This window comes from Drosophila arizonae, chromosome 3 (assembly GCF_054131065.1).
Source record: "Drosophila arizonae isolate 15081-1271.41 chromosome 3, UAZ_ARI_1.0, whole genome shotgun sequence".
NCBI classification, from domain to species: Eukaryota; Metazoa; Arthropoda; class Insecta; order Diptera; family Drosophilidae; genus Drosophila; species Drosophila arizonae.
Window position 1 is genome coordinate 13,703,386 of NC_142923.1, and position 22,007 is coordinate 13,725,392.

The 22,007-nt window shown below is 38.4% G+C and overlaps 1 protein-coding gene across 6 annotated transcripts in view; it reads left to right on the top strand.

Annotated features, from left to right (window-relative positions):
• The window catches only part of RapGAP1 (Rap GTPase activating protein 1), a 138,261-nt gene that overhangs the window by 36,126 nt on the left and 80,128 nt on the right, over positions 1-22,007 (top strand). The window contains exon 1 of one of the 6 annotated variants that reach the window (XM_089464257.1): positions 11,551-12,118. The exons of the other annotated variants lie outside the window; for them this stretch is intronic. Coding sequence (XP_089320383.1) covers positions 12,045-12,118 — 74 coding nt within the window. The 5' untranslated portion in view covers positions 11,551-12,044. Of the gene's footprint in view, positions 1-11,550; positions 12,119-22,007 lie in introns of those variants that run through there. 6 annotated transcript variants of the gene reach the window in all.

Here is a 22,007-nt window from a genome sequence, read left to right on the forward strand (position 1 = left end):
GGAGCATGGGGAATGGGGAATGGGGAATGGGGAATGAGGCATGAGGAATGAGGAATGGGAAATGGGCCTATGCTGCTGACAAAGATACGCCCACCTTTTATTTCATATGCTTGAATATAGAGGCAAGCATTTCATATCAGCTCCCCTCTCTCACTCTCTCTCTCTCTCTCTGTCTGTCTTTGATCTCTTTCTCTCTCTACGCCTCGTTGCATATAAATAAACATTTGTAGCCACCCAACAGGCAACGTCGACTTTTGTCCTGCCTCGTCGTGAGAAACTTGTCGCACCCTGATAAGGAGCCAGTTGCCAAGAAAGAGAAAGAGGGCCAGAGGGAAAGAGAGCAAAAGCGAGAAGAGTGAGAACTTGCAAATGCAGTTGCGAGTTTGCAATATTTATCGCTGCAATTGAACCTTTCAATGGGCCGGTCATATATTGTGCCTTTGACTGCAGGCCTTAACTCATCTAGACAGCCCGCCCCGAGCAGCCCAAAGCCAAAGGCCGGCGATTCCAATGTGCAACAGGGCGTTGCCTACATGTGGCAAGTGAAAAATTGAGAACAAGCCAACGAAATTCCGATCAAATCTGAAGCATATAGCAAATATGGAAATATAATGCAATTTTATTGTATGTAAAGAAAGATTAATCAACATGCATATAAAAAGGAAAATGCTCCATAAATTTTTATCTTGATTTATAGTTTGATGAAAATGTGCGGCGTTAATATGTGTAATAAATTTTTTAAGGTTCCATTTTTGAGAAAAAAAATTAAAAAAAAAAATGTGTATATGAAAATAATATAATTAAAATTAAAATAATAATAATATGAAATTAAAAAAAAAATTAATATTAAACAAAATATGCAAAAACTAGAAAAGTTGTAATCTTCAAACAAAATTAGAGACATGAAAAACAATCTAATAAAATAATTGCATAAAGAAAACATGCTTGGTGCAAAAAACTCGAGAAAGTACTATAAAAAACAGGTACAAAGTAAGTTTTGGGAGCAGAGAGCAGAACTTTAATGACCATGCAGAAGAGCTAAAACAAAACACTGAAAACCCATTACTAAACCAGAAGCTATAAAAATATAAACATTATTAAAAACGTTAACGACTATCAAGTGAAAAAAGCTAATTTCACAAAATATCCCAAATGACCTTGAGGCATGTGTATGTGGTGTACAACAATAAAAGCGTATGTGAACAGATTTCCCATGCAGAGATTTTCCGATGACCTTGGAGTGAATGTATAACATGACATCTAACATCTTTGATGGGAAACTTGTGTAGTCGTTATCGATTACGCGATGTTAACGTTAAATAGCAGACGGCTTAATTAAAAAGCCCAGAGGGCTATAAATATTCTAATGCTATAGACTGAAGTTTAATTAAACTAGACGGCTATTAGCTGGACATGCCCACACGACCCACCTACCAGTCTGATAACAATTTGCCTGTCATTATGATAGAGAGAGTGTGAGAGTAGCAGAGCGAGAGAGGGAGGGAGGGCGGTAAAGCGGCTGTAATCATGAATGAGAAATTTGTTGACCCGGCGAGCGTCATAAAACAGCATCGAAACGGGCATATACGACACTGTAATACGCTGTGAACTGTTATATTACTGGCATATGCCAGTATTGTCTGCTAGGCCTTTAACAAATAAACCCAATATACTTACTTGTTCGTTTTGCGAACCAGCATGCAAATTGACCTTTGGCCGACAATAGACAATAAATAGACTGCAGCTGGGAAGCGTTGGCGTGGCCACAGGTACTCTGGTTATTTATTGTTTTTATTTGTATGTTGTTTTTGTTTTTCATGTTGGCAGCCATTTTCTTTGCTGTCAATTGCAAACATTTTAATAAACGCATAAATTTGAGTCTATTTTTAGGCGCACTTTAAGCGTCTGACTACGGCAAAAAAAGGCAAAAGCGAAAAGTTGTAAGACACTCAATACAATTCCTGGAAATATTCACAGTCTTAGCATCGGCAAACAAGTAACATTAATTAATTGAGTGTCAATCGCAATGAGCATTAAAAGCAAGAACAAAAAGCCAATTCCCACGCTCACACAATTACAGTGAATATTTGAGTATGTGTGGGTGTGAGTTTGTAAAGCTCTCTTTGAATACCAATACCTGTGATTTTGTTTGCCAAAATACAAAAGTACAAATGTACCAAAGCTTTGCAAAGAGCGGGATTTTTATTTGCTTTTAGTATATTGGTATTTTGTTTACATTTGCTACATTTAAAGACATGCATACGTATTACAGACGTGCATGATCTCTGCACTCTCTTTGCTCTCTTCCAACAACCACTCTCGCTCTCTCTCTTTTACGCGCCTATTTGATCTACTAACGCTGCACAAATCCACCCATACGCATCACACATACAATCGCACGCACACTCAAATACGCATGTGTGTTAGTGTGCTTGGAAGTTTGCTCAGCGATTCCCACGCTGTTTACAAGCCAGCCGCACACACGAAAAAACAACAAAAGTTCACAGGTGTTGCTTGCCCTGTGGTCACGCTGAAACACACATATGTACATACAAACAGATATATATGTATATATAAAGCTCCGGTAGGCGTTATTTAATCATTGCATTGTCAATTAAACAATAAAACAACGCAAAATGTAATTAATTGGCAATCAGAACAGCTGTGATCAATTTAGTGTGACCAGATCACTGAAATGAAGTGTACTCAAGTAATTTTTGGCAATGCCCTTGACAGTATTTTTTTATTGTTGTCATTTCTGTTGTGCTTACAGCAAGTTGAACTTGTAAGCTCGCCACGACACACATACATATGTATGTATATATACGTACGTACATACATACATATGCACGTAACGGCAGCACATTGCTGATTGTTGTTGTTATTGTCTTCGTTTTGTCAATTCCACTTTGCGCTTGCCATTGCTGGCGCTGATCAAAAGCGCGATAATTTGATTGAAAGAAAAGAAGAAGAAAAAATGTGCCCAATGGAATGACTGAAAAGAGACAGCCTGTTACGCTCACTGCCAGCAAAACACACACACGCATACACACACAAAGAGACTAATGGCAACTGTTATTAATTAGATGTGACCGGAGGCCGTTAAGAACGAAATGGCAGGCAAATGGCGAAGGCCAAACAAAGGACCACCCAAGTGCAGGCGGCCATAAAAATCAGCAAAGGTGTCAAATAAAACGGCCTAGAAGCCACAGCTCAGACACGAGTCAGACTCAGACTCAGACTCAGGTTGGGCACATTAAATACGACGGCTGCGACGGGGCCATAAAAGTGCGCCAACTAATTGATGCTCGACAACGTGGAACGTTGAGCAGGACGACGTCATATGAAATTGATATTAATTAATATATTTTACCTACATATATGTATATGCATATGCATATCAATTATTTCAATTTGGTTGTCAACTTTTGTGCTAACGAGCTGCTGGCCAAGCAATTAAAATTCACCAATCAAAAAAAAAAAAAAAAAAAGAGCAGCAACGGGGCGTGGTTTCGCGTGTGTGTGGTCTCAAATGAATATACATATGTATACATGCATATAAATATACATTTATACATACATACATATATCTAGCGCATATTTCAATCATCATTTGGAGCATTTTTACACCTGACCCTCGTGTTTTTGGCAAATTAAAAACACATTTTGTGACACGTTATGTAGGTGTTGTCCCGACCAGTTGTTGCTGCTGCTGCTTTTGTTGTTGTTGGTATTGTTGCTGTTGGCACATGGCGTGTTGACCTGTTTGGTGCAACACACCTAGAAATGCGCACGTTTACGCCTCATTAGACAAAGGGAACAAAGAATGAGTTGAAAGGTCGATTTACATGCACTGAGCTGTACCTTAATTAGCTCCATTTGTAGACTAGAATGTGAGGGTGTGAGGGTGTAAGAAGCGAATGAGAAAGGAGAGAAAGAGAGAGTGAAAGATCGAGGCAAAGAGTTCAAGGAATAAAGTTCATACAAATTGAGAGGAGCCTAGTATGAGAGAGTAGATCAATCAGTCTGACAGCCGTTCTGCACAATTACTTGTATATATATATATGTATATGTGTATATATACTTGGCCAGAGTCCTTACCTTAAGCTTTTCAAATAAAAGGGAAATACATAGATTGCAACTTTTGCAATTCAGAACAAAAATAGATATATAACAAGTTAAAGTCGCTTTAAGCCAATAAGTGCAAAAGTAGGCAAAACTTTTCCTTTCTTCTTTTTTTTTTAATTTTTATTTTCAATTTTTTTTTTTTTTTTTCGGGGCAAAAGCGCTTTAGAAAATTTGCTGATATTATTTCATTATTGGCTTCTGCCACTACCACTCGAAACTTGTGATGGCTGCAGACTGTGAGATGATTTGGCAAAAGTTTGCGACTTTTGGCATTGGCATTCATGTCTGTCTACCCTACTAAATAGCTTAAAAACTTTAACAGCATTGAAAGTTTGCAATGCATGAAAATATTTTGCATACAGAATAGGTTGACTTGGGATAGGAAATGCTGCCCGAGGATGTGGAATTTGTTGACCAGCTACGTAGTAGAGTCGTTGTCAGACAGGATTTGGTTTAATTGAAAAAATTAGCTCAAGCAACAATTTGGTATGCAAATACACGAGCCGAAGGAGTTAAAGGATTTGCCATTAAAGCCTGGCCAACTGGAGACACGAAAAATGTTAAATGGAAAATGCAAAATGGCAAATGGAAAATGGAGCTGCAAGCAAGCAGGCTCCAAGCTAGCTGGAAAATCATGTGTCAATGTCGAACGGATGCGTTGCGGAGCTGAAGGGGAGGGAGGGGGGAGTAGGCTGGGCTCTGGCTGGTTAACGACTGCTCAGGCCGTCAAAAGCGATGAGTTTGTCAACGTTGATGAAATGATGTCTGTCTGTCGCTCTGCCACTCTGTCTCTCTGTCTATCCGTCTCGCTGTCTATCTGTCTGTTTGTCTCCTGTTCAGCTGGGCATGTCCTGTGTGTACTTGTAAGGACTCGCTGCGCACAATGCAGCCAGCGTCGGGACATTGCACTGTCTGCTTCAGGGGCTCAGGCCTCGTTCAGCTTGTGCCCTGTGAGTTGGCAACTTTCTCGACACGCTACTTCTCTCTCTCTCTCTTTCTCTTTCTCACTCTCTCTTGCCTGCCTCTGCCTTTGTGCTCGCCCTGACATTAACCCCTCGTGCTGTGTGCCAAAGACTCGCTGAGTGTCCTGTGTCTGTGTGCCGTTTACTCTACTTCTACAATATATATACATATATATATATTTATTAGTTTTGTATTTTGCTTTTACCCTTCCTCCTTTTTTTATGATATTCAATTATATCTCTGGGCTTCATCTCTTAAAACTTGTTTTTTCCCATACACATTCAATTATCGCAACTGATTTTCTAAATGTCCCTCAAATTAGTTTGTCAATTTCGTTTCACGGACGTCGCATTAAATATTCAGAAGCTCGTGAACCCTGCCTCAATTCTCAATTGTTGAGCTAACAGAGAAGTGAGCGAAAAAAATTTTTTTATATGCTGGCAGTACGCAGGGCCACGCCCTCCATCGCCCTCTCGTCCCAAGAAACTTTTCTGCTGCACTGCACGAGATCCTTGTTGCTATATTCCGCCTGCACTAGGCTTGAGGTCTGCATTATGACTCCTCCTGCTGCTTAAATTTCATTTGCCGCATTAAATGGAGAATTATATTTGTTTACCCCCGCCCCTCAGCTTGCAGTACCAACTTAAATGGGGGCTTGGGCGACACTAAGACCCGCTCAAGTGCTTCGACGGCAAAAGGGATTTGGAGTTGCAGCCAAATAGCAACAGCAATTGAAATTCTTAGCAGTTGCATTAAGTAACGAATATTAAATACTCTAATATAAATGCAATTTCTTGATTAATTGAAAAAATAATACCGAAAAAATTATAATTATTAAATGAAAATGAAATAATCATAAATTATCTCATAAGCAAACCGAAAAAAGATTAAAGTTAGTTACATTTTAATTAACAATAGCATGTCTAATAAATAAATAAAAAAAATATATATATATAATAATTACATAATTAAAATATATAATTAAATATATATAACACATTTTATTTATTTAATATATATTATATTATATTATATTATATTATATATATTTGTGACTACTATGATTACGTATGAAAAACTTGCTGAAATTATTGTATAATATTTGTATTTAGATATATGTAAGTACATATCTTCACTTTGTATTATTAAATTTCTAATTGGCAAAAAATGTTCACCAAGAATAACTAAATATTAAATTAAATTACTATTCTACGAATTACGTTCCATAAAACATAATTCAGTGAATTGCTGTATGACGGGAAAACTTATTTAAAAACCATATTTCCTGGAAATGCCTTTGATACGTTAGTCATTTGTTGCGACGCAAAGTATATATAAAAATTAAAAGAAATAATTAAATTACAAAAAATATTATACTATTATATATTAATAAATATACATACATATATTAATATTAGAAAAATTGAATAATGAATTAAATTAAATTTATATAATGAATACAAATTTATATATAGACATTTTTATTATTAAATTTTTTTTACATGTAAATAATATATTTATACTTACTAAATATAATTAAAACCTTTCTAATCCCTTAAGCTTAAATTGAATTTGATTAGTCCTAAATGGCTTTAATATAATTTCTACATATATTTCTTTATTGCTAGAACGACTAAGCCATATCCTATAAACATAACCAATGCCCTCGGTTGCCCTGGGATTAGTGTATAAAAAGTGCTGACTGCAAACGATGACGACGACGACGACGACGATGATTATGACGATGACATTTTAATTATGTGTGCCTCCAAGGCTGTATTAAGATGGAGCCTTTAGGAGCCTAAGGTGTGGCCGAGGGGGGCGGCCTGGGCAGACTGGTAAATAGGGTACTAGCCGAGACGCTTGCGAGACACAGTTGCCGCTCGTTGTTGTTGCACTCGACGCAGCTCGTCGCTTGCTCGGCTGAATAGGGGCTGTTTAGCTAGGGGTTGCGTCTGCGTCTGTGTGTGTGTGCATGTGCGAGTGTGTGTGTGAGGGGCTTTTAGGTTCACAAATGAAAAGTGAATTCAAAACGGAAACATTGCAAAAAATGCGCCAATGCAGCAAATGTTGCTCAGCTCGGCAGCCTGGGAGGTTTGTCTAGGTTCCCATTTATGAATATAAGCATATTTTGCTATTACGTTATACACTGAGAGAAATTACATAGAATTTCACACATATATATATATATAGTTACAGATGCAATTAAACATTTAAGAGCTCCCACACACACACACGCACACTCAACTCTCTATGCTGTGCATATGTATTTGAAGTTCATTAAGTGTTGCATGGCCAACCCAACTAACCTTCCCACCCTCTGCCACCCTCTTCTGTCACCCACGGCGCACTGGGCAGCCCTAAGCTAACCCAGTCTTACTTCATGCACATTTCTAGCCTGTGAATGTGAATGTGAATATGAGTACTTGGCGAGCTACGGCGTAAATTAACAAGCGTAACAAAAACCCACACACACAGACATTCACATATCTACCATGCGTTTGACTAAAAGATACCCTGGAATAGATAAAGAACGTGATCATGAGTCAATTGGGCTTAGGCTCACATATATTACAACTATTATAGGAATATAAATGCTTATATAATTTCATATTCACATTGATTTTCTGATCTTCAGCTGATCAAAGTAGAAACTAATCTAATCAATTAGAAGAAAATACCTTTACTTAACTAATTCGAAGAGTTTGAAGATAATACGAGAGTTTCATTCATTTTAATTTCTTATTTCCACTTATTGTGCATTACATATTAAAAACAAATATCATATAACCCATTTTATTCACCCTCTACAATTACAGGGTATATAAAAATGTTTCTAAAGGGTGTCGCCAGCATTGTGGGTGGCCAGCTGCGAGCTGAGTGTACTGGGGGATGCAGGAGGAGGGCGACATTCGGCCTTACCCCAAACAATTCGCAAACGGGCAACAGCAGCCACCGAGGCCTGGGTTAATGTACTTTCCGTGGCGTCTGCTTGACTGGCAGCCTACCCAAACTTGTTAGCTACCTCCCCCCCAGTTGTCCCAGTTGGTGTCCCGCGCACCTCGCCGCTCGGCAATTGCCGCAGCTTGTGTGCAGCTTCCCTCGGCGGCAGCGGCGATAAAATGTTTTATTTAGTATACACAAAATGTAATTCTAACATTTCATTTTTGTAATTGCGGAAATTTTCATTGAAAAGAATTAGCTTTCAGAAATGTGCAGCCAATTTGTTTGTTGACTCTTGTTTTTGGGTCTAATCGAGTTGAATGTCTGCTATCAATGTCAGGGTCAAATGAAGTCAACTAATTTGGGCAATACACAGAAATACATACATACATATATCTGTTTAAATTTTATTCTTCATTGTGTTGGGAATTTAAATAAAATATATTGCATTAATAAAAATAATAATAATATTAATTATATATATTAAATATTCCAAAAATATTATTTATAGAATTTTGAAAAAAAAGGAAAAGCTACATTTTTTATAATTAAAATATTATTATATGCTTGTAAACAACCATCAGAATTAATAATAAATATTATTTAGTAACATAACTATTATTTAGTAAATTAAGTAATAAATTTCTGCGATAAGGTTCTGATTACATTTATATAATAAATATTTTATGAATAATTCTACATTATTAGTAAATTATATTATTGATATATTATTAAAACTCGCGCTCGCCCTCCCTCTCCCTATCTCACTCTCTCTCCATACCTGCTACAGCATTAGGTTTTCCGAACATGTTCCTCCTGCATTGTTTTCCCTTTGATCATAATCATATGCAGGTTTCTAACAAATTTATAGTTTATTTGTCGCATTGTCTATGGTTTGTTGCTGTCAATTTAGAAAATTATGTAAATTTTATTATAATTTTAAAGAGCCCGGCTCGCATGTATCCAATCAAAGTTTACCAATTGAGCGAGTAAATTCTACAAAAAAAATTAAAAATAAAAAAGCATAAAAAACCTTTCAAAAATTATATATTCAAACAAAATACCAGAAAAAATGTGTGTGTTGAGGGGTAGCAAGGGGTGCGCTCGCAGGGTGCTCAGCATCAGGGGTGATTGAAGTGAAGTGCAGAGAACGAAAGGTGGACGCGTGCGTAGTCGCCTTTAACACCTGAATGAAACAATTGGAACTCGAGCAGGGCTGAAGGAGGTTAGAGGCTACTAGGGGTACGTAGAGCTGCCTTCCACACAGACTCTAACACCCTGCGCCTGCGTTTGCCACTTGAAGCGAGCTGCAAATTATAAAATCATAAAAAGCGAGAAAAAAAACTTTACTATCTGAGGCACAAAAAAACAAGAAAAAAACGATAGAGTGAGGGTTAAAGAGAGAGGAGTAAATCTAGGTAGAGTGCGCCGTCAACTTGCGACAACAACTACGTTCCATAAACAGAGGCGCAACTAATTTGCATAATTTCATGAAGAAGTAAAAGGAAAAAAACAGTGGAGAAATAGAGAAGAAGCGAGAAAAGTGTGTACAAAGTCGACGAAAGTGAAGTTAACAAGCGTGGGCCTCGAGAGTTGGCCAGAAGTAGCTGATTAACATGATTATGTATGCAAAGACAGGCATAGGCACAGGCACAGGTCGAAAGACAATAGAATTATGAGGTGTTGAGCGTTGACTTGACTAGCGGAACGTCCATAAAAAATGAGAAATACCAGAAAGAAAAAGCAACAACCAACTACAACAACAAATCAGAAACCTGGGCCTAAAACCCCGCTGTGCTCAAGTCTAGTTAGACGCCAGCTTAAGACAATAGATAGAAAGTTATGTGTTTCAGGGCTAAAAATTGAAGATGTTCAACAGAATACAAGAAGAAGCACACGCAGATAACTTTGGCTTAGAATCTTGACCCAAACAAGAAGCCAACTTGGGAGGAAGTGGAAATGATGCGGAGGTTTCTAGCCAAAAGATGAAAATTGTATTTTAATGATAAGCTAGCCAAGAGAGTTAAGGAAGTTCGGACGAGTTAAATTGGCCTAGGTAAGTGCAAACAGTTGATAGCTTATATATAGAGATGCTCAACTGGCTTAACTCTTTCAATTTAGTTAAGGCAAGAGTTATTGTTGTTTTTGTTGAAAGTTTCTTAATTATTTTGTAAGCATGACATTTACCTTCGCTTTCAACAGTTGGATTTTTTTTTTTTTTTTTGGGTTTGAATTATGGAGAAATTTTTAAGCACGCTCTTCACTCAATTATTTTAATTAGTTTTAATAAGAAAAAACTCTTAAAAAGAAACTCTGTATGCGTATAAAAAATATTTCATTTTTGCTTTACGATTAATTTTTTACGATACGCAAAGAGTTTTAGTGTTGAAGATGCAGATGAAGTACAGTAGAATCCGGTTATAGCGACACTCACACTAACCGGTTGGACGTTTTAAGCGAAGTCGTTATAACCGGATTCTACTGTATTTAAATAGACATGCTATTTTTGTATATAGTCTAAACTCATTGAAAATGAGAAATCAATGCAGGGTATTTGTTCGTCAGGCACTGCCGACTCGAGAGCACTCTTACCTGTTATGATAAGAGATATTTTCATAGATACTGAGTCAAACACAAACTTTGAGTTTTTATAATTTAAATAGACATTCTATATGGATATATATTGTATATATGTATATTCATGATATATCTAATATATTGAAGGAATATATGATAAATCAATTTATCAAATTATGGATTACTTGAAATACTTATGTATTCTAATACCTTATATCCTTGACACACTCATAATATATGTATATATAGTCCTTAGACTTTCAATCTCATCATTTACTACTCCCCATGTTAGCTTCTCTAAAGGATTCATAATATTATCTCTGTATCGACATCCTTTCAATAATATTTTCTCACACGTTTCAATGAATCTCTCTCTCGCTCCTTCCTTCGCTTTCCCACTGTCCTGCCCGTCTATAGCTATTGCTGATATCTGATCTGTCGGCTCAGTGGCCTGACAGTTCAGGTGTTAATGACTCCTTTACAAGCAGAACGCACAAATGCCCGTCCATTGTTAGAATATTTTGCATGTCCGGTTGAAATTAGTATGCGCTGCTCGCAAGTCGCGACTCACTCCGGGCAGTGAAGCCACTCTGTATAGCCGGCTCATTGTTTCGGGGCACCCCAAAAACAAGAGGCGACCGATTGAATGAGCGAATGAACGAAGCCAGCGAGCAGGCCTTTTGTGTGGCACGCTCATATCCGGTAGCCGGCCGGTGTCGCTTTAATGCCATATAATGGCTTGATAAACTCAAATGCGATGTTGAGAGCCTACGCTCGTTCGCTCAGTGTTCGCTGCTCGCATCGAACATGTTGCATGTCGCACGATCAGCGCCGCTCAGTTCCGGGGTTGAAGCGAGCGCCGAGGTTGCACGTTGAAGTTGGGTGGAAATTGTTGTCGAGCCTATATGGAGTTACCGGCGCAACGCATCCGACTTTAGTTTGAACTCATACGTCGTGCTGTTAGGTTGTATATACGCGGGGTTACCTGGGTAATTTTTAAGCTTGACAAACAACAACGAGAAAAAGTGCGAAATACGAAATTCGACAACGAAACGCGAAAGTATCGAACATTAATTTGTGAAACTGTGGCAACTTTAGTATCTATGAGATGCTTAAGCCAATTTGTATATATTCAATTAACTGGCATGTGCAATACAAATGCTTTGTAAAAGTGTAATCACAAGAGACTACCTGTTCAGAAATCAAGGCATCTCTTAGACACTCTGAGTGTCTATGTGTGTGTGTGTGTTCTTGACCTAAGCAAACAACAGACAAAGTGAAATACCTGCTGAAGAAGATCAACTGGGAACTACCTTCTCTTCATCTTCATCTCCATCTCCATCTCCATCATCATCATCATCATCTTCTTCTTTAATTCAATAACTGACCTACCTAGATAACCAACTACCTGTGTGTGCGCGAAACAAAACAAAATGAAATATCTAACGCATACACATAAGGAATCCTACACATTGGTTGCCCGCAAACGTTATATGAAGAATCTGCTGTATGTATTAACTAATTAAAAATAACTATAAATGTATTCATCAGTGTACATACGTATATGAGCAACTGTTTGTGCTTATAAATCATATATCATTGCAATTGAAATCGAAATCATGTGCAAATATTGACACACGTCGCCCCCATTTGACATATGCGAAAATTATGCAAATTGGCCAAAAACGAAATGTTTTGCATTTTTGCCCTGCCCAAACGGGATTCGCATAATTCACATTAATTAAATGCAATTCAATTTGCGGCGCACTCGAAAGACGCGAATATTTCTGCACTAATGCGCATAAAATATGCAAATTTCAATTTTTGCATTTATTTCGATAGATCGGGTAAAATGTCATCCTGTTGTTTATTTGCTGTTTGTTGTTTGTGTGTGATTTGGCCTTTTGTTGCCTTCTTCCCTTATTGGCAAACAAACCGCAAATGACAACGAAATAAGGAGAGAGAAAGAGAAAGAGAAGAGAAAACATTTGCATCAATGCAAATATTCTGAGAAACTGCAAACGTAACTGAAATCCTCGCCGCTAATTTTCTCAACCCTTTTGCAGGGAACGCCTTGCAAAAAAAAAAAAACCGAATTCCTTTGTCAACTTTTGTCATCTCGGTTTCTTCAGAAATCCTTGATTGTTAATTAAATTTATGATTAATGAATTGGTGTCCCAAGATAGTGTTGATAATGTTGCTGATGTTGATGATGTTGCATAGTTGCACCGTTGCACAGTTGCTGTTTGCTCAAACCCTGTTTCCTATAATGCATAACAAACAGCCAAAAATTGTAAGGCGATACCTTAACCCTACAGCAAAAAATGGAAAATAAAAAAATTAGATTCCCTAACCCTTTTTTTTTTTTTTTTGCTCTTGTAACCCCTGTGCAGATTTTCAGTTTTTTTTCTATTCGCAAATCAGCAAAGTCAACAAGAGTTTGTTAGTAATTCTCTCATTGCTTATCAATTTGCGGGGATCGGCTGTGTAGAACCGTTAGGCGTTAAGCCCACTGAGCAGCTCAAGACATAGTATACTATATCTGTGCGCCGATCTCTGTGCACAATAAATCACCTGGTACAGCCCACACTTGACTAGCATCCGAAAAACTTCTCATCGAGTCGAAGAACTCACCCGGGTTCAAATGCGGTTAGTCAAAAAAAAAAAAAAAAAAAAAAAAAAATACAAAAAATTTGCTGTGCCAACACCAACGCGTACAAAATCGACAGGCGGGTCAGCTGGCGGTTAAACTCGCGTGGTTTCAATTGTTTCTTGGCCCGCAGCTCTCCTGATGCGATGTGTGTGTGTGAAATGGACAACAGACATGCAAGCGGCATCGACAGCATACATAATTAGAAGGCCGCGCCTGGGTTGAGGAAGTTGCATTAGTCAAGCAATCAAAATAATTTGTTGCGTCTGAAAACTGCCTGAGAGTAGCGCGTAAAACGCGCAGTCAAGTATGCAACAGCAGCAGCAGCAGCATCATGTAATTAATTAATTCTTGATGATTTGCTAGAAAATTACATTAGCAGATAATCAAACTAAATGTGTTGCAATATATGCAGCGAGGCGACTAAAAACGCGCACAGCTGCTGGGTGTGGTTTTAAGCCCTAGCTAGGTGGCTGTTGACAAGGCCTATTAACTATAGAATAATTTTGAAAATAATAGATTATTTTGTTTATTTTAGCAAATATTTTCTAAGAATATAAAATCATATAGGAATAAAAATCTTTAGCTTAGCGACAAAAATCGCGCATTGCTCGCTGTTAAAAACGCGTGTAGATCACGCAGAAGACTTACAATAAATATATAATATAAATAAATATTAAATATAAATATATAATATAATATATATAAATATATAATATAATGTATATAATAAATAAATAATATAAATATGTAAATATAAATCTGATATATATTTAATTATTTAAATTATTCCAACAGCAGCACAGTATCATCGTGGCACTTACAGCTGCTATAAAAACGCACACAAAACGCGCGACTTTTCACATGCCGCATTCGTAATAAACAGTCATTTAATTTATTGCGTCTAAAGTCGCGCACAAGTCGCGTGCGCTCACCTAAATAGTGTTATAATCGCGCTTGTAATACTTATGGCGATCATTTAACCTACTAACACCCGACGTCATTTGCTTCACTTAACCACATCCAACATCTCAGCATCTCAAAATCCCAGCATCCACACACAACGATCAATGGAAACGATTTCAGCTGCTCCATCGCTCAACGCGTCACGTCGAGCTGTCAAATTTGTAGCTCTACGCAGGGGGAGCGGGGTTAGGAGAGGAAGAATGCGTTGCGAATTGTCGTCTTGGTTAATCAGAGGCTTTGTCGTTTGGCTATTGGTAATCGGCAAAGCTAACCCGCGACGCGTCGCGTTCAGCGCAGAGCGTCCCACATCTTGTTGGCCATAATTGCAAATTAAGCAGCAGCGGCAGCAGCGACAATTGCTTTCGTTTCGTTGTTGTTGTTGTTGTTGCCTTGGGGCAACGATTGAACTGCGCGATTGCAGCTCTTAGCTTTGCTTTTTGACCTTGTCACGCGGCGAACGAGAGCGACGCCCACGCGTTTTAAAACGCGCGCAACAACTTATGAGCGCGCAGAACTTTTTGTAAGACTTTGCATTTTACATCAGCAACACCTTGACCTGGCTGCTCCCAAAAACAGAAGAAGAAGAAGAACTTTAAAGAAAAGCGCGCCAAAATAGCATAGAGGTGGGGGGAGTGGCAAGCAGACGGTGGCACGTGGTAACTGCGCGTGCCGCTGCCACATCAATTCAAGCCTTATAAATAGTCCTGCCTTTCATTAATATGCAAAGCGAGTGAACGCCTCACTGCCCCGCGTCACCTGCTACAGCTCTTAGGCAAATTATTTAAAATTAAAAAGAAAAAAAAAAATTAAAAAGAGGAGAAATAAGTAAGAAAATATCAACACTTAAACGGTTATTACCAGCATTTTCATGCTGCACTTGCCAAAGTCCCAGATCCAGTCGAAGCGCGACGTGCCGAGGCGAAGGCACTCAACAGGTTGGACTTGGACTCAATTGCGTGTCAAATTGAACTTGTTCCCAACTCTGGAGCTGCGGGGCACACTTAAGACGTGGGCTGAGGGGGGGCCCAGGCGACGCGACGTTTTCTTGTAGTTCTTGATGACGCGCTGCTGGCACTTATATAAGAAGTGTTTGTGTTTCTGTCTGTGTGTGTGTGTGTGTAAATGGTTTGTTGACTTGTTAAAGTTTTGCCAAAGATAGTTTGGGATAATTAACAAAAAGGCCAATGAGATGATCGAGAGAGCGCCTTGAGCTCTACCGCAGCTGGTTAATGGAACACGCTAAGTGGTTGAAATTTATGTGCCAGTTTTATCTGCAGAGTTACCAAGTGAATTCAGATGACTTATAGATCATAGATAAATGTAATCGAATTTGTAAGGTCCGTTTAAAATTTTGGATATATGAAATTATAGATATTCTAGAGAATGTTATTTTACATAAAGTAAACCTTTGCAAAAGTAATACAAATATAATTTTATGAAAGGCTATTAGTATTGGTAGTGGAGTATTGGACACAGAGATGAACTACTGGTACTGGTAAAAATAGTTCTAAAGCAAATAATTTATTTACCAGTAACAAAAATTTAGAAATTCTTAAAATATTTTTTTTTTTTATTTTCTAAAATGTTTTATACTACTTCTACTAGAAATTTATTTCAGCAGAGGCTTAAAGTGTTAAAAGTTTATGGTTTATCTTGCCTTCTGCTACTTAGGTTACTTCCTTCTATTTCTTTTAACATCTCCTAGTGCAATCTATCTTCTGGTCAGCTCTATCTCCTTCTGAGCATCGTCTCACATTATATCATTAAGCAACTTACCTAACAAACTTGCCCAATACTTAAACTAGTCTAAAATTTAACTAACATGTTTGCCCTCATCTATCCCTATCACACTGCTCCCTCCACCTTACTAATCATATTCCATTCTATCTATTCACTTGAAACAAGTTCTTCTCTTTGTTTGTTGTTTAGCTAACCTGATTTACATCTAACACTTTCACCTCTCACCCAAGGTATCGGGTTGCAGCTTCTGGCAGCTGCTGTTAGAACTGGCGCATCTCTGTCGGAGTTCAGCTGAAATCCAAATTAGGCTAATCTGCCTGGAGCATCAGCTTAGCAGCATCTCTGATTGTTTTTTCCCATGTTTTCACTGACCGCAGTCCAGCTGCTTGGCCTCTGGCTCTAATGCTAACACAACTGTAGCCCCTCTGCCCCTTCTCTCCTTCCGCTGAAACTTTCACTTTAGCTGCGTTGACTTTCCTCGATCGATCAACTAAAAGGCCATACATTTACAGCTTGTCAGCAACTGGGGAAGAAGAAGACTAAAATCTTTGCCAGGTCCTGGCGCAAATGAGAACAAGTTCCAACGGCTGTGCCTTATCAATAAAATATGTCTGTGAAAATGCCTATGAAAATGGTGTAATTTTTAGTCCAAAAGGAAAAAAGAAACGATTCAAATTATGCAAATGACCAACTTTTCCGGCAAATTTGTGGCTAATTTACGAGCGAGACGAGTCGGTGTTGCCTGTACCTGAGCTCAGATCAGCGCAGCTCGCCGTTTGCTTCGAGTGTCGCGCATTTCCTTTTTCCTTTCGCTTCCTTTTCGTTTTGGAACATGTTGCGTTTGCTGACGGAAGAATGGAAAAACGAGTTTCTGACGGACGCAACCCCTGAAGGATGTCCTCGCCCGGCACACAATAGGAAAACTGGGCAGAGACAAGTTTTTCCAAATAGACTACAAAGAAAATAGTGAGTAGGAGAGAGAGAGAGAGATAGAGCGAGATAGCGCACGGAAATGAGAAAAACTTGCGCGAATCTTTGGCTGCAGCCGCATCTCAAGCTGAATTCAAATTGAAAATCGCCGAGTCCTGACGATTGCCTGGAACTAATTTTAATGACAATTCATGCGGCGCGACAGCAGTCGCGACTTCTCAGCGCGCATTATATGAAAATGAGCTGGCCCTTGCAGCTACTGCCTGGCTACAGCTCGCACTGCTTGGGTCCACCCTAACGAGTAGTATACTTTCTTACCCTCCCTCTGTGCTGCATTGTTTTCGCTCTTATCCTTTTTTTTCTCCACTTTTTCAGCATTTCCGTTCAACTTTCTCTGGCGCTTTTTCTTCAGCCTCATCTATACGGAAACGCATATAGCTGGATAATTGTTGTAATTTTCACGTAGTTTTCCTATAAATAATTTTTTTTGTGAGCATATATGGGCTGGCCTGGCCGCTGGCTGACTTTACACGCTGCTACAATTATGCTATTAATTATGGCCCTGGGGTCGGGTCGACTGAACGACCTCAAACTGTCTCTCGCCGTTGAGGTTTTGACTTTTTGCTCGCTCGGGATATCCCTTTACACATGTGTCGGGCATAGCCAGCCAGCGGCTGTCCAGTTACGGGTTTTTCGCCTCTCCCCCTTTGCCACTCTCTGTCTCCGTTATCTTCGCAGTGCATCGCACTGCAGTCCTTTTCATGTCCTGGCTGAGTCAGAGAGTGTGAGAGTGTGAGATATTATCAGTTTTGTGCTCCAGTTTCCAAAGAGCAACTGAAAAATTGTCGCTTGACCCATTAGCTCTGGCTGCATGTGTGTGTCCTTTGTCCTTTGAGACTTGATTTCTTGCTTAGTTCTGTTGTTGTTGCTGTTGCTGTTGTTGCTGTTGAACGTTTCCTGTAATTTCTCACCGACAATCGCCAGCAACTAGACAGTTGAGAGCCTGCCTCACTTGCTGCTCACTAATTAGCGCCTGGGGACAGGTCTATCAAAAGCCAAAACACCCGCCTCTGACGGCTGCTGCCTTAGTGTTTTTTGTTTTTCTTCCTGTTTCCCACGCAAAGTCGAATCTGAAAATCCAAAACCCGAAAAAGAACAAACCCAAACCCGAAGCCAAACAGACGCCTGTGATTAAGTGCGGCAAGGCAGCTCATATATCTTACGCTCTGCAACAACTGTCAACGCCCCACGGCCCCAGTGGCCCCAACTAACTGATTCACCTCTCTGCAGCGCCTCCCTTTGATTTTTTTTGTAATTGTTTTTCTTTTGCATTTTCCGCTCAGCGGTTAAACTTTTAGAACACACGCCGCGCATGCCAAATGAGGCAAGTTCGAGCTGGCATAGAAGGGGTGGAGGGGCTAGTTTGGGTGGGTGGGGTAGGAGGAGGAGGAGCGCGCGGTGTTTGCCTCGCTTGGGTGGGTGACATAAATTTGCATTTAATGAACACTTTTGTGTGTGTGGAAAAAGAAATGGAGGAAGTATTAGTGCTAGTAATAGCTTTTAATTAAGTGGGCGTGCCAACCGCCCCACTCACACGCAGCAGCAGCAGCGACACCTCGAACAATGGCTAGATGAACAGTTAGACGCAGGCGCAACCGCAACAGGAAGTTCTTCTTCTGATTCTTCTACAACTTTTTTGTGGGTGGCACAGATTCTGGTATATATACATGTACATATACATATACATATATATGTATGTATATATAGAATTTCATTCAAACCCAACGATATCATCTGCAGAGCTCAAAGAGAATGAACCCTAAACGAACAACAACAATGGGGACAATGCGAGCTGCAGTTGCTGCTGCCCTTCGCCTCCCCTTCGACCCACAAAATTTGCGACTTTTATTGCCAACAATTTTTATTATGGTTTGTCCTGCTTTCGATATTTATACACATACATACACATACATAAGATATATTTATATATATATGTTTTTATTTCAATTTCGTTTTGCGATTTCGCTTCAGCAAATCATGTGAAAAATTGTCATAAAAATGCAATAAAAATTTCCTGCATTCGCTCGCTGCTTGATTCGATCAGATGAAAATATGTTGGCACCAAAAATACTAAAAGTAAATATATATAATATATATATGAGTTATGTATATGTGTGCTGACAAAGTGGAAAATATGAAACGCATTTCAATTGTTCAATACATTTCGCATAGTTTTTATTTATTTATGTCAACGAGTTGAACTTTTCACAAAAAAAAAAAAATAAAAATAAAATAAAAAAATAAATAAATAAATAAAAACAACTATAAATAATATATATAGATGCTTTGATATTTTTATGAATTCAGTTATGGCATGTAATCTTGGTGCTGAATTGTGTTCGAGTAAAATTTTAAGAGTTAGAGTAAGAATTGAATAGAGGAAATTATTGAGAGACTGAATCTGAGCCTGAGTATGAGTGAAATTAAGTTTTTAAGCATAAATTGAGATTTGTAAGCAAATAAATAATATTATTTTTTGTTATAATATACTGTTCTTTACTCTCTTAACACTCTTGAATTGGAAACATTTTAAAATGAATTAAAAATATATTCTGCTGAATCACCAGCTCATTATTATGCAGCTCATAAACTAAATAATTTTGACAGATATATATTTATCTTAACATATTTATTAGCTGCATATCTCGGTCGCTTATTTACCTACACACTACAGCCCTCCCTCTCTCTCTCTCTCCCTTTCTCTCTCACTGTGTAAGATAGACAGCTGTACTGTCACGCCCATAGCTAGTTCGACTCTGCTCATATTACCCAAGACCAATGGGTTAGCTATGCTACATTAAAACTATCAACACTCATGTGTTCTTGTTGTTGTTGTTGCTCTCCTTATTGTTGTTGTTGTTGCTGCTGCTGCTGCTGCTGCTGATCGTTGCTGTTTGATGCATATGACTGCGAGTCCTGTCGTTTGTTGTCCTGTTTCTGATATCCTTTTCCCATAACTGTCAACGTTTTTATGTGTGCTCCACTTTGTGTGTAGGTGTTAATTTATGGCTAGCAGCAGCAGCAGCAGCAGGAGCAGCAGCAGGAGCAGGAACAGTGGCAGCAGGCACAAAACTTGCCAGGACTCTAGAGCACTCGCAGAGCAGCAACAAATTGTTTAAAAATAACAACAACAGCGGCAATTTTTGTTGTTTTTATTGTCTTTTCGAGAATGTGGAGCAACAGCAGCTGCACACACGCAACAGCAGCAGCAGCAACAACAACAACAAAGTAAACAACAACAGGAACATCCTCGACATGGTTGGCTCCTTTGGCCAACTGAAGCCCCCACAGAGTACCTAACCAGCCATCTCACTCACTGTATCTCTTCCACTCTCTCTCACTCACTCACCGTATCTTCTGCATGTCTCCTGTGCACAGTCAGAGCGAGGCGTTTGTTGTTTCTGTGTCAACAAAGTCGCGGCTGCTGTGACGAAACTTTAGGCAAAACCAAAAAAATAAAAAGAAATAAATAAAATAAAATAAAACGAAAATATGAACTCTCCTCAGACACACACACACACAAACAAGTGACAAAAAAGAGAGAGAGAGAAAAAAAACAGCAAAAATAAAGAAATACAGAAAATACATAATGTGAAATACGAAAATGAAATAAGAAATATGAATTATGAAATATTCAAGTGCCACTCATAATTTTTTTGTTCTCTCCATTTTTGTTGTATTCTCTGATGCGTGAGCGCAACTCTTAAGTACCCGAGAAATGTGCCACTTAACTCCACGAAAAACAACCCAAATTTATCCTTGAACAGCTCTCGACTGCCGAGAATCACAGCTGAAGCAGCTAGATTAAGAATCCTCGAGCTTTGATTGCAATTGTAAATGAAGCTTTTCATCTGAGGTTTCTGAATTGATCGAGAGTGTTGGGCCAAGAATTAGAGCTACATAATATTTACTATTCTATTATATGGTGTATATATGTATGTATAAAATTATATATGTATATAGAAATGTTGTCTAAATTCTTTTCCCTTTTTTATATATATAAGATGAAAGATAAATAATATGAAAGATTTGTATACATATAATAACATAAAATAAAAAAAAAAATATAAATTTTTAAATTATATTACATAGTATATATTATTTCATTTATTATTTATTTATATTCAAATATATTCTATTCATATTCAAATATATTGGATACATATTTACTTTAATTTTCAATAATTTTTTATGCATATGCAAGTTTTTAGAATTTACTTCTAAATTTTTGTTTTCTCTTTTGAACTTGATATTTTGTCTTATCTTGTAGTTCCATTTGCTTAAAATGTTTTTAAAAATTTTGAAAGTAATTAAAAAAATGCATATATACGTTTTTAGCTATTCCCTTATATAGAAGTTATATTCCGGATGCGTTCGTGCCTTAAGGGATATTTTTATGCCCTTTTTTCATTTTTCCATTTTAATAGCTTTTTTCTTTTATTACACAATTTTTGTTCTTTTTGGTGTTACATAACTTCTGCAATCTTTGCTTTTACTGTTTTTTAACCTCAGTTCCGTCTACTCTTCCCTCTGCTTTATTCGTTTCTTTTATTCGTTTTCCTATGCGTTTCTTAAACGTTCCGCTTGACTTTCTATGGCTGTCAATCTGGCAATTTTTTTTCTCTATTGAATCTTTCTTCACTGCCCACTCGAGTTCGCCGTGCAGTTGAACCCTTTTGCCTCTTCGACGGTGATCACCGTTTGCCAGTGACTGCTCTAGTGCCCACTTACCACTAGCAAAACCCCTGAAAATGCCAATCGAGCCGAGGGGACAGGCAACGGGAGGGGAGGCGAGCGGCTTTGCCCTGCACTTGAGTTTGCGCAGTCAATTGAAGATTGTTGGACTTGTACTTGGCGCTGAAGCATGAACAGATTGCATGTTGTGGCTGGCCCAGGTCGTACTGCGCTAGTCTACCTCAAGCTCAGCTGTGACATTGGCAAAGCCAAGTGCTTGGCTTGGCTGGGCACACGCTAGCCAAGATTGTGATTAGCTTATTGCGTGCACTATTATTAAACAGTTTCCGGTTTACATCTGGTCTCTTACTCATCT